This window comes from Stegastes partitus, unplaced genomic scaffold (genome assembly GCF_000690725.1).
Source record: "Stegastes partitus isolate 25-593 unplaced genomic scaffold, Stegastes_partitus-1.0.2 Scaffold21, whole genome shotgun sequence".
Taxonomy (NCBI): Eukaryota; Metazoa; Chordata; class Actinopteri; family Pomacentridae; genus Stegastes; species Stegastes partitus.
Genome location: NW_007577752.1, coordinates 1,304,838 through 1,318,313, shown reverse-complemented (window position 1 = coordinate 1,318,313; position 13,476 = coordinate 1,304,838). Strand labels below are relative to the sequence as shown.

The 13,476-nt window shown below is 38.3% G+C and overlaps 2 protein-coding genes across 3 annotated transcripts; both read left to right on the top strand.

Moving 5' to 3' along the window:
* Positions 1-849: 849 nt before the first annotated feature.
* On the top strand, positions 850-2,520 carry LOC103366927 (alpha-1,3-mannosyl-glycoprotein 4-beta-N-acetylglucosaminyltransferase C-like). The gene is made up of 3 exons (XM_008294798.1): positions 850-978; positions 1,084-1,231; positions 1,352-2,520. Exons 1-3 carry the CDS (start codon positions 850-852, stop codon positions 2,518-2,520), a joined length of 1,446 nt encoding a protein of 481 aa, XP_008293020.1.
* A 4,223-nt stretch (positions 2,521-6,743) lies between these two features.
* On the top strand, positions 6,744-12,414 carry rnf141 (ring finger protein 141). Of its 2 annotated transcripts, none has more exons than XM_008294496.1 (6): positions 6,744-6,848; positions 7,873-8,082; positions 8,722-8,830; positions 9,674-9,855; positions 10,659-10,766; positions 10,913-12,414. In XM_008294496.1, exons 2-6 carry the CDS (start codon positions 7,946-7,948, stop codon positions 11,061-11,063), a joined length of 687 nt encoding a protein of 228 aa, XP_008292718.1. In that variant the 5' UTR covers positions 6,744-6,848; positions 7,873-7,945; the 3' UTR covers positions 11,064-12,414. The 2 variants fall into 2 exon arrangements, with proteins under 2 accessions (XP_008292718.1, XP_008292728.1); XM_008294506.1 differs by lacking the exon at positions 6,744-6,848 and adding an exon at positions 6,972-7,217.
* The last annotated feature ends 1,062 nt before the right edge of the window (positions 12,415-13,476 follow it).

Sequence of the window (13,476 nt, the reverse complement as noted above, 5' to 3'; positions counted from 1 at the left end):
CAACATCATAATGTTCTGCAAAAACACTATTCTGGCCATTATTCAACACCATAAATGAAGAACAGTGGGGGAGATTACGTTTCACATTTGATCACATACTAATTTAGTGGCACTAATCTTTGATGTCCACCTTTAAACTGTGACTGTATGTGTAGATCTTCTCTGCTGCTGGGTTTAAGATGTGTGTGAAACCTTCACATTGTACAATTTGTAGCTTTTTTGCAGAAACATCCATGTTTGAAGCATCATCTGCTATCATGGCTACAACTTTGTGTTCTTTCAGAATCTGCTTTATTGACCAAACGTGTGAACACATACAAGAAATCTGACTCTGTTTTTAGTTTTTCTCAGATATTTTACACATTTTCAAGTCTTAACTACATACAATATAGTGTATGAGTCTCAACAGTCATAGCTATAGAGTCCAACTTGACTGGTTGGTGGAATCATACAACTGTGAGGCCATAATTCTAGTTTGATTGATTAATGCCTTATAAAATATGAATACATTGTCAAAGCTCTTGTGGATGAGTTTCCTCTACTCTTTTCAGCACTTTCAGGACTTTTTGTTTTAGTGAAACATCTGTTCTACTTGTTCTGTAGAGCGTGCCAGTCTTCTCAGTGCAGGGTGTGAATTATAGTTCCTGATTAAAGCAGACGACGGGTCTTTGTGAGTCGATGCACAGAGGTCTGCCAGTAATCCTTAATAACAACGGCACAACCCCAATGTTCACAAAGATTGTAATAAGAAAATGACTTAGTCATGTGTGCAAACTCATCATTTTTTCTTTGCTTTTGATGCCCACATTTCTGTTTTATCTGTAATTTCCAGCAGTGAGAGAGGCCATCATGAGGCTAATGTGGAAGTCTGTGGATAAGATGAGGTGCTTCAGGAAACGATCCATGCTTCCATTCCTCGGCTTCCTCGTCACCTTCCTGCTCTTTTTCAACCTGTACATGGATGATGGATATGTGCTGGTAAGTTTCTTACCTTTGAAATGTTGAGACCAAACCATTTCATTGTTTTTTTTTAGTTATAGCTCTTTTGTTCAAAGTGTTCTTACAGACTTATTTGTAATTTAGGAGGCTGAAAAAAGACAGCTGGGAGAGACGCTGATTCATCCTCCAAACTCTGAAAGATACGTCCACACATTCAGAGACTTGTCCAATTTCTCTGGGACCATTAATGTGACGTATCGCTACCTTGCAGGAATTCCTTTGCCACGCAAAAGTAAGTGTTTTTATTAGACGGATACCAGTTTCAATATAATTTATGACTAACAATGAAACATGGTGTAAATAAATGGGAATTGTTCCACACAAAAGTGACTAAAGTGACTTCTTTTCACAGAGTATCTCACCATTGGGCTGTCATCAGTTAAAAGAAAAAGAGGAAACTACCTCCTGGAGACGATCAAATCCATCTTTGATCAGTCCAGTTATGAGGAACTGAAAGAGATTGTGGTTGTGGTGCATCTGGCAGACTTCGACCTGGTCTGGTGTGAAAACTTGGTACAGGAAATCACCAGGAAGTTTGCTCATCACATCATAGCTGGACGCCTCCTGGTAATCCAAGCCCCAGAGGAGTACTATCCATCTCTGGATGGGTTGAAAAGGAATTACAACGACCCGGAGGACCGGGTCCGTTTCCGTTCTAAGCAGAACGTAGACTACGCTTTCCTCCTCAACTTCTGCACAAACCTCTCTCACTTCTACATGATGTTGGAGGACGATGTGCGCTGCTCCAGGAACTTCCTGACGGCGCTGAAGAAGGTGATCACCTCCAGAGAAGGTTCTTACTGGGTGATGCTGGAATTCTCCAAGCTGGGCTACATCGGGAAGCTGTACCACTCCAGGGACCTGCCGCGCCTGGCTCATTTCCTCCTCATGTTCTACCAGGAAATGCCCTGTGACTGGCTCCTCATCCACTTCAGGGGTCTTCTGGCCCAGAAGGACGTGATCCGCTTTAAGCCCTCGCTGTTCCAGCACATGGGCTATTACTCCTCATATAAAGGAGCAGAGAACAAACTGAAGGATGATGACTTTGAGGAAGACTCCATAGACATTCCTGACAACCCCCCTGCCAGCCTTTACACTAACATCAATGTCTTTGAAAACTACGACGCCACTAAAGCTTACAGTAGTATCGTTGATGAGTATTTCTGGGGGAAACCTCCTTGCACAGGAGACTTCTTTATCATTATCTTTAACAAATCAACAAAAATCAGCAGAATTAAAATCGTTACAGGTACAGAGGACCGACAAAATGACATTCTTCACCACGGAGCTCTGGAAGTAGGCCAGAAGTCTGTGGAAACTAAACAGGGAAGACAGTGTACATCCTACATCACACTGGGGGAGTTTAAAGCTGGAAACATTGAGGTTAATAATGTGGACCACAAGATCGGCTTTAACATCGAGTGTGTACGAATAGTTGTCACTGTCAGCCAGAAAGAATGGCTCATCATAAGAACTATCAGTTTATGGACGGCACAACCTGTTAGTCAACTAAATAAGTAACAAAGGAAGTTTTTGAACGATTATCTGTATGTAGTAACTTTGAATGCAGATGCTGTGAGTTCATTTTGGACTTCTGCTGTTTAGTGAATTCAGATCAATCCATATTTTCTTGGGTTGTTCAGAGATTTGCTGTATGTTTTCATTGTGATGTATTGAAATAATCAATGTGTATAGTATGGAATCTTTCTACTTATGTTCATTTTCAGAAAATCTGTATATAAAAATATTCATACTTGGCTGGCATGTTCTTTTTTCGTCTGTCATGATGCCTAAAGGGCTATTTTACACAATCAGGGCTTCAAAACATCATTGCCTAGTTTCAAGCTTTTTAAATCACTGCTATTAAAAACACAAAAATATATATTTTAAGAAGACATGAATATATAATCTGTGGTATTTGAATCTCTGAAAAATGAATAAGGATGGATTCACTGGTGCACCAAACGACTGTGTCTATCATCCAACAGTAAAGACAACCAAAAAAATGTGCAATTAGACTGACTCTATGTGTGACTGAAGTCTTGTGAGTTGTTGAGGTTAGGGCTGTCAGAGCCTTGAAACCTGCTAATGAGATTAAAAAAATAATAATTCTATTTCCCATCCAAAAGTGTAGGACCATGCTCATAAGTTATTTAATATTCTTAATAATAACGAAGCATACATTTCTTCTTCTTTCTGAGTCAAAAATAACCCAGCTGTGCAAAATGACATTTATCTCTTACAAATCAAAAACCGTAAGTCATTCTGCATCGAAAACAATTGCCTAATATGCGTATTCTTAGCTAATTAATTAAGCTAAACTAATTAGTACTGGGCATCCATTTTATGGTTAGCTAAGCTACAGCTCTCTTTTAATGTTTCCATGCTGATGACAGCTGTGATTGTAGCCATCTGTCCATATGTATGTGAACACGATATCTGTTAAACAACTGAAAGAACATTTCTGCACAAACATCCACATGGACTCAAGAAAAAAAGTGGTTAGAATTTGTTGGTAAAAGGTCACTGTGACCTCACAAACACATTTTTGGACATAACTTAATATTTCATGTTGTTGTCATGACAACCCATCAATATTTGATAGAATAAACTTATGATGTGATGACACTTAATATCCCAGAAGTCACAGGTCAACTTTACACCAACATCCTAATGTTGTGCAAAACGTCACTTTCTGCTAATTATTCAGCAAGAAAAGAAAGAGAGATGCATGTAAGCTGCATTTTGACTGCTTGGTGGAAGCATACAACCGCAAGGTAGTAATTCTGACTTAGTCATTAGGACACATCTGTTGAGTTTTACATGAACAGTATTATTCTCCGTGAACTCGGATTTTAACTTCAGCTGAATTCAGTTTGGTGTCCTTTGCTGCCATCTGTTGGTAAATTCAGAAACTGACAAAGAGAGATCAACCATAGGCGTTTATATGCAGTATAAGTGCCCAGATTATTCAATTAAAAATGAAGATTACATTGAAATACAACCTTCAAATAAACTCCTGCTGTTAACTGTGTCATTATTTTTGTGAAATAACTTGTACTCCATTTGACGCCATCATTATGTTTGGCCTTTTCACAGCAGGCATTTTATAAAGATAAGCAAAGGTGTCACTAATCATAATGCATAATACATGATAATGTAGCCCTAATATATAATAACCATGCATAATGCAATCGTAGCTATTTTATTTATTTATTGTATAATTTATTTAAAATATGGTTCTTTCAATAATACATAGCGAATATAAAATGACAACGTATAAACATATTAAAGCAGTAAATCTGTCAGGACATTTTTTATTCATGTAGCTCACAATGAATCACACATTTGCCTCAAAGGTTTTAAAATCTTTGCAACATACGACATCTGCTAAAAACTCTCCCCAGAAACTTTAATGGGAAATAGAACATTTCATTGAGATGAGGAAACCCTCGTTCAGACAGGCAATAAATGTTGTACACAGTAGAAATAACAATAATAAAATCAGGATTATGGAGAAGCAAGCTGGTATCATGAAGTAAATAAACACATTTAAATAAACAATTTGTTAAGATAAATGAACATTTGTGAGTATTTATGGTATAACATATAGGAATCTGTGAAGACTGTGTCAGGTCTGACAGAGTTACAGGTGTCATCTGTGCTGCAGCCTCTTCTCTGTTTGACTGCCCTTCAGGTGTTCTGGTTGCCAGTAAATAGCAGATGGTTTGGCTGCTGACAGAGCCAAACTCAAAATGAGTTTTCAAGTGAGAAATAAACTCACCCACCAGAGATCTAAATTCATCCCACTCCTCTAAGTTTGTCACAATGACACTGACACGTGGATCTGAAGTTAATCCAGACTTTTTAAATCATCCTATGCACGCTGTGAACCTAGTTTTCAGCAGCCACCTTCATGGATTTTCAATCACTTTTCAGTTCATACACGTTTCAGAATTTCTTCACCTTTTGTTCTCTGATGTCTTCCTTTTTAAATCTCATATTATTCTCTTTATAGCTGTCCCCAGATCTCCTGCTCTCCTGCCTTTCAGTCAGATGCAATTTCCCTTGTAGTATTTCTCTCCTCATTACATTCTCTATCACCTCTTGTTTTTTGTTTTTTTTACCACCTACTGCCTCCCTGACCTCCTGCTGATATGTAGTTCAAATCCATCTTTCATCACATTTTCTCTGCATTATTATCTCTTGATCGAAAAAACAACCAAAACAAAACAAATATATATATATATATTTCTTTAAGAGAACTGATTTGTATTTTTATCCATATGTAGGGTGAATCTATTGTTATGTTATACAGTTGCTATCAGTCTATCTATGCTGAAAAAAAGACAGGATGTTCATTATACTTGTTTATCCTCAGAGCAACAGTGGAGATCATTTGAGATTGCTAAAACAAAAGGCTCCCCTCGTTTTGGGTGTATGATCTGTATTTTAAAAGGAATAATGTGTGCTTAGATTTTTTTCAAGAATTTTTTTTGAAAGCCACTGGTTATTGATTAAACCTCTAAAAAGTAATTTCTGTTTATCAAAGTTACATAGTTAAAAGAATAATGATATGTAAACCCTGACAAGTTGACAGGATTGTTTCCTCAGGTTTGTCATTCCAAGGTGGAGATGACATCTTGTATACACACACACACACACACACACACACACACACACAGATAGATGACTAGATTATTTTACTGATCCCCTGTATGAAATTGCAGTGTAGGAGAACAGTTTACATTTTACAAAAACACCCATATAAACACAGAAAAAGACACATTTACTTAAAATAGAATAGAATAATGAAAAGGGATTTAGAATAGGATAAGAAAAAAACTCTGACAGTGTTAAAATTCAGTGTACAAAGTCCTCAGACGATAAGTCTCCTCTTCCTGCACAGAGGGGAGTCATTGAACAGCATTCCTGCAGTGGGTAGGAATGACTTTTTGCTTTCAGTTTTTACGACATCAGAGTTGACGAAGCCTTCAGCTGAAAACACTCTGCTGTCTGATTGGTAGTTCATGCAGGGGATGTGAAGTGTTGTCCATTAGGATGAGCAGATTGTGCAACATACCTCTCTCAACATCCAATTCCAGGGTCTCCAGAGCAGCCCAGAGCCAGGCTTCTTCATGAGCATGTTCAGCTTCTTAGTCAGTGGCAGTTCTACACTGTCTGAGTTTTTACTTATCCTATTCTATTTTTTGTCATAAAAAGAAACAACAACAGCAACAACAACAAAAAAAACCATTTGTTTAATTTTAATATAAGGCTAAAAAAAAAAATTTTTAGTGCTTAAATATTATTGTTGTCGTTTTTTAATGTGCCCCTGTGATTAAACACTGCCCCCCCAGTAAAAGCTTTCTAGCACCACCACTGTTCTTAGTGTCACTGATGCTGCTGCTGCTCCAACAGCTGACTGCCAAGAAAACTGCATTTGCTACAACAGACTGGTAAAGAGCTGGCATCCATTGAAGGCTTCCTTGAGAAACAGTCTGCTGTCTTTTCCTGTGGACAGCTTCCCAGTCAGTCCCAGTCCACTCTGCTGTCCAGGTGAACTCTCAGGTATCTGGAGCTCTGCACTGCCTCCACTTCTTCTCCACAATAGAAATGGTGTTAAAATGAGCCTAGTCCTTCCTAAAGTCCACAACCACCACGTTCCCAAATTTTCTTTCTTTCTTTCTTTCTTTTGAAATTAGAAAATAAAAATAACTTTTCAAACGAGTGACGTGGATCAGCGACGTCATGAAACGGCGCCGCTGCTCTGTCAACACAAACAAGCTAACGGTGAAGCTTTCGGAGAAGTTTGGACTCTGACTCCTGCCTCGGATGAGTACAGTTTGGTAAGAGTCCTCTGTCAGTCACGTCTACTACAGAGGATCGCCTGCATCTGTTTTTCTTGGGAGAAAGATGTAGTCTTTTTCTGTCGGGGCTTGTTGAGTGGTTGGCTAATGCAAAGTAAGGCTGCTCCCTGCTAGCATCGTGTTGCTCAACAGTGTTACGTCGTAGTTCCATTAGAAAATTTTGAATTGAGGTTCATTGGTGGGTTGCGACTAAAATGGTGGCGTTATAAAAGAGTCTCTGAGGGGTTTTTAGAACAACACTTTACGGTAATACTCTAATACTTAACGTCCGCACCGTTAGCTCAGCTGGACGTTATTACATAATGCTAATTTAGCTAATACAGCAGAGATGTAGTACCTGCGAGGAAGGTAAGTGCATGCGGTTGTTTGTCTCCTTAATAAACAAATTCTAACCCAGGTTTGGGTTTTTGTTACGGTTTTATACATCGTTTCTACGGCCTGCATGTAGCTATTGGAAGTATTATTGTTGTTGGTTAGCGTGACAGGATGTGTTTGCTTTACTTTCACTTTCGTGAGCAGTTCTTCAGCTCGTGTTCAGTGGGGTACCCCTGTTCATAAACGTTATTTCTGCTCGCTATTGATGGTCTGTCTTAATTGATTGATTTTATTGTTTTTGTTGACATATGTTCGTTGACATGAGTAGTTTTTAATATAATATTGTGTTGCACACATTATTACTGTGGACAGGACAATCAACCTTAAGACACTATCTGACTTCAGAGAAAGACATGTAGGATACCGAGAGAAAAAACCCTCATCAGTCCAAACTAGACTTCTTGGAGCTTCAGTAGAAAAGCAACTGGACTTCGTTTTAAGGTTTTTGAAGATGTTTCACCTCTCATTCAAGAGGCTTCTTCAGTTTTTCAGATCTGAAGAGAACCTAAATGAGAAGTCCAGCTGCTTTCTACTGAAGCTCCTAGGATTATCATGACCTGGATGACAGAGAATCTACACAGTCATCCAATACACAAAAAATGATGTTCAGCTTTTCATTTTCCACCAGGCTCGGCAGAACTGAATGAGGTGCTGCTTCCTGCCTCTGCTCTTTAGTAAGCCCTGCTGCTGCTGCTGCTGGGATGGGCCAGCAGATCTCAGGTCAGGGGGTCATGACCCGTCTGCCTGAGAAGCTGGCGAAACACGCCGGATTGGTACGTGACAGCGGCTACCTTACCTACGAGGAATTTCTGGCAAGAGTGGCTGAGCTCAATGACGTGTAAGTCTGTGGAGGACACATAGCTGTTCAGGAGCACAAATAGCTTTGCTTTGACAGTTTTTTTGCAAAGAAATTTGAGGAATGGACAGGTGGAAGTGTGTGACCTACTTCACAAAGTATACCTTTTGGCTGTTCACTGTTCAGACTGAGAGCTGACTTTCAATCTTATTCAACCATAAAGGATTTGGCTCATTTTAGTCCCGCAGGTTTAGGCTCTGCTTCTGCCAATTTAATTTTAGCTCACTAGCTGTCAGAGAGTAACTTGGAGGCAGGCTTATATGTCTATATTACATGGAATGACATTGTTTTATAGTGGAAATTTTGAATTATTACATTTGGGTGACAACTTTAAAATTGTATCCACAAAATAAACAGCACAGGACAGTTTTGTTGATGTGGACATATTAGAATAATAGTGGTAACAAAAATAAAGTTTCAGGGTCGATTTTTCATTGTAACATTAAGCACTGTGAATATATATTTTAAATTTAGCATATTTACCTTTCTTTGCCTGTGTTTGCATTCGTTGCCATGTTTGTGTGCTGTTCTGTTAACTACTGTAGCGAGCAGCAGTAAGAATTATGCTGAATTGTTTATGGAGTTAACCATAGACTCCCTACTCTGTTGCATCTCTCTCAGTACGGCCAAGCTAGCTGCTGGACAGCAGAAACACCTACTGTTTGAGGTGCAGCCAGGATCCGATGCCACGGCCTTGTGGAAAGTGGCTGTCAGGATCGTCTGTACTAAGGTGAGCCCAGTGAACCCGCTGCACATGCCAACAGGACCATCTGTTCACACCTTTAATTTTGTGAGAGAGGAAGAAACAGATGCAAGTGAAACCATACACCTGCAAATTGTGTTTATATGTGGGAAATCCTGCAGTACACTTGTGTCTGTTTATTATAGTTGGCCTAGTTTATCAGTTGGAAATAGGCCCATAGTAGACAGATGTTGGCCATTTTTGGAAAAACTCAGCAATGTTTCAATGGAATTGGTATTAGAGATCAGGGTAAGATAGTGCCTGTAATTGCTGGTATTTTTTCTCATTATTAAATGGAATTTGAATCTTGTGAAATTATGGTAAGTGTAATAGATAACGACATTTAGCAGGACAAACCAAAACAGAAACCAGATTCATGTGAATAAACATAAAACAGAGCAGGACTTTCCCACAAACATCAGTTTTTCTCAGTTCAAAGTAAGTCAGCAATAGTTGTCGATATAGCCAATTCCTTTTACACAGATAGAATTTGGTACCAACTAACAATGGTACCAATTTGACAACTAGTAAAGAAATGTCAAGTTTTTAAAAAATACTCACATCTGCCCTCTACACTGCATGAAAATTACTGACCAGGGCTGGCAGTACTGAAGTCACCCTACCTCCCTGAGACAGAGAAATATTGTAATAAATAGCTGATGGCAACAGTCACACACCAGCTTGAAATAAACAAACACAGGTGATAGCTGTAAAAAGCCCACCTTGGTTAAACCCAGTGTGTAAAAGTCACACTGCATGTGTACACACATATACAGTATAATATATCTGTGTGCTGTATGAACGATGTGATTGCCTGTTGCTTCCTCCAAGATCAACAAAGAGAATGGCATGGTGGAAGCATCGCGGATCATGAACCTGTACCAGTTCATCCAGTTGTACCGCGACATCACCAGTCAGGCTGCTGAGGTGTTGTCCACAGAGGGTGCCACCGAGTGTTCGTCTGCACAGCTTCCCTCCACAGACTCCTGCCAGGCCAGCATGTGGATGGGCAGGTGAGCACAAGTAGAGTGGTCTCTGGAGCAGTCAAAGACTCCACAACAAGTGCAGCATTTACGTCAGTGTATTTAAAAAGCATAGTTTTTATTGTTAATTGCGAGTTTATTCTATATCCTGTGTTCAACACCAAAAGTATTTCCCTCCATTCCACACACATTTCCAAAGGCTTTATTTGAGGGTTTTCACTGAGTCTTTTTTTGAACTATTTAACCAGGAGCTTGTTGTTTTTTGTGAGTCTCATAAAAAAAAAGAGTAATAAATAATAATAATAATAAAAAACAAAACCACCAACCCTGTGGTTAATTCTTAGTACATTTTGATCATGAGTTACCTAAACATAGAGAATGTTGGAGTTGTGTTTGCCAGGTGATCACAAACAGTAATGTTCTGTGTGTGCTGGATTTACCATAACAATCAGGTGATAATTTATTAACATATTGTCAACTTCAGGTACAGTACAGAACAAATAATTGATTCTTTATTGTCTCATATGCTGTGTAAGCAATATATTTCATGACTTATTTTTCAGCAGAATGACTGTTTATCCCTCTGGATGATTTCCCAATCATAGGTAGAGCTGAAGAGAGGCTGATGGGATTCAGAATTTTCATGCATTTTTATAACACTGAAGGATATACTGTATTTCTGAGGCAAATCCTTAGATTGCAAGGCATCAAGATCCATCCAACGCAAAGCTTTTCGTTCCATAAGTAGATATCCAGCAGTTAGAAAAAGTATCACCTTCCTGCTTAGAAAATAATTAAAAGTTGAACCTTTTTCTGTGTCTGTTTCCGTACAGAGTGAAGCAGCTGACTGATGCGGAGGAGTGTTGTATCTGCATGGACGGAAAGGCTGACCTCATCCTGCCCTGCGCCCACAGCTTCTGTCAGAAATGTATTGATAAATGGTGAGATAATAGAATAAGGTTGAAGTTGTTTCGGCATTTTACTGCTCTACTACTTTTTAAATCATTAATTTTGTCACCAAAAAGTTTAAGTATCCCACGATGCACAGCAGCTGGTATTTACTACACACTCTCTTCTGTTTCTGCAGGAGTGGGCAGAGCCGAAACTGTCCAATATGTCGTCTGCAAGTAACTGCTGCCAATGAATCCTGGGTAATGTCCGATTTCCCCACAGAGGATGACATAGCTGGCTACATCCTCAACTTGGCTGACGAGGCGGGCCACCCACACAGGCCTTAACACACAGAACACTTGTATCTATTTTTTAAATTTTCCGTTATTCTATTAAGATAATTTAATCTGATTGCTGTAGAAATACTGTAGATTACACGCCCAGCACAGCCATCATTGTCTTTGCTTCGTAATGAAAAAAATAATAATTTAAAGAGGCAGCTTTTCAGTTACACCTGACATCTTGTAGGATTACAGATATGGCAAATGTAAAACCACAAAATAGTTTTAGTTTGAATAAGTACTTCTGTTCTTGTTTCTATATTCAGTAAATCCCCCCATGTCACTTTCAGTTGAAGATGATATGGTTTGGTTTATGAGGAATTCATTCATGCTGATGTATTTCATAAAATGTGAATATGTATTAACCTTAATTTTCATGGTGACGAGTTTCTATATTACTGAAATCTAATGCTTTATTTGAAGCTGTATTGAGATGAATTGTTAATTCAGCTTTTTGTTGTGTGACGTTCGGTGAGTTTATCAGTTTGGCTTTTGATTAAGTTCAGATATTTGAACCAGTTTTCCCAAGTATGAGACAGTAGTGATATAATATTAACTTTCAAATTTTACACAGTAGTCTCTCACTGCATAGCTGTTTGATTTCTGTTTTGTTAATAGCCTATAAAACTGACATTTAATGTGACCAAAATACATTTTTTTGGTTCTCAATTCTGACAAATCGCACTTTGAAACCTCAATGTTGCTTTCCGGGTGTGAATGCAGTACAACAAACAGATGGTTCTATCTCTGTGGTTGGAAAATATAATCTGGCACTGTAATCCTTTCACAGCAGTCAAGGCCATGCACAACAAAATATGTGAGATATCTTTTACCAAGCTGATCAGTGAGAGTCTGATCTTGTGGTTGCATGACTGCATGGTCCATTCAAAAATTATTTTAAAAAACTTGTAATATTTAACATTGAGAGCATATCACTATAAAACATCCAAGCTTACATACACACACTATATGTAGTTTGTTTGACATGCAGTGAACATGCAGGCTGCTGTGTAATGTGACGTTGCAACCTTAAGGTGGTAGTATTCTCCTACAATGCTATTGACACGAGTTCTAGCATTATTAAAGGCATTTCATTTGCAATGCTGAATGACAGGAGGTGTCATTAAAAGGAAGCATTCTTACTGTATTATCCTGAATAAAGTCACACTCACTTTTTGCACTTTATGACTTGTTGTGATGGATTGAATGATTTACACCTCTCTGCTTCCTTCGCGGTGTCTTTCATCTTCTGTTGTTGATAAGCTGTATAACTATATGGTCTAAATATATATATATATAATTATACGTTTTTCTATCCTATGTAAACAGGAATATGCAATAAAAACCTAAATGCTTCCATGTGTGCTTTAGTGGTGTTACATTAGCTCCTATATTGTTTGTTTTTTAAATTATATATATATTTTATTTCATGCATCATTTCAGAGGAGTACTGTGTAATTACAAGTTGCAGCACAGAAAAGCAATAATCCTCAAATTAAATAAAATCTAAACTGCTTTTTTTTTTTCTTCTTTAAATAAAAAAACATGGTTTTTCATATGTTAGCATGCTGCTGAGTTCCTTGTAGAGGGCTTGTGCTCTTCAGAGACTTCAATGAGCTGTTCTGTTGTCACTACGCCTAGTGACCAGTTATTCTTACTGAATGGTATGCTGGCAAATTCATCTTCATTCCGGTGAGTACAATTTGAAATGTTCAATACTGTCTATAAGCCTTTTGTATGGAAAATCGTGGAGTTCACCGGTGCAGCACCTTTGGCTAAGCTAAGCTAGCAGCGTCAGTATCGGTGTACTTGACACCGTTGAGCAGAGTCATAACTAAGCTAGCTAATGGCTTCTCTTCCAGTAAGTTTAGGTCACTGAAGCTACAAAACAAACTACAATGTTCACCCTTTCAAGTTTTTATTTTTTTTTTTTTGAGCTAGAACAGCGTTTTTGTAATTTTTCGACCAATATCCACAAAAAAGGAACCATGTAAAGTTTCAAAAGCTTTCAACCTGCCAAAAGCTAACAAGCTAAATAAGAAATAAGGACTGTCATGGTTGGAAGAGTCCTTTTTTTCTAACCTCTGGTTGGTAAATATATTATTAATGTTATTGTTACTAAGCTACAGACAATATGCTTTTATATCTTTAACTCAAGCTTGTAATGCTGGCTATAGACTCAAAGAAAAGAAATAAAGTTCTTGCCACCTTTACCAAACTGGTCTCTAGTTGACTTCTAGAGTAAACCTGAAGCAAAACTGTAAAAATTACAAGTAAAATCTGGAGAAAGAGTAAGAATTAACAGTAGCATAGGGGTGTCCAGGGAATCTGATGGGTAAAGTTCATTTACTTTGTTCCCTCAACCTGTAGCATTGTCCGGATACCTTTTAGAGTTAATAGAATACAAACAAGTCTGCCA

Coding starts and splice junctions, on each gene's coding strand:
- rnf141 (XM_008294496.1), top strand. CDS start 7,946: ATGGGCCAGCAGATCTCAGGTCAGGGGGTCATGACCCGTCTGCCTGAG. Junction 8,083..8,721: donor GTGGCTGAGCTCAATGACGT/GTAAGTCTGTGG, acceptor CATCTCTCTCAG/TACGGCCAAGCTAGCTGCTG. Junction 10,767..10,912: donor CAGAAATGTATTGATAAATG/GTGAGATAATAG, acceptor CTGTTTCTGCAG/GAGTGGGCAGAGCCGAAACT.
- LOC103366927 (XM_008294798.1), top strand. CDS start 850: ATGAGGCTAATGTGGAAGTCTGTGGATAAGATGAGGTGCTTCAGGAAA. Junction 979..1,083: donor TGGATGATGGATATGTGCTG/GTAAGTTTCTTA, acceptor TTTGTAATTTAG/GAGGCTGAAAAAAGACAGCT. Junction 1,232..1,351: donor AATTCCTTTGCCACGCAAAA/GTAAGTGTTTTT, acceptor TTCTTTTCACAG/AGTATCTCACCATTGGGCTG.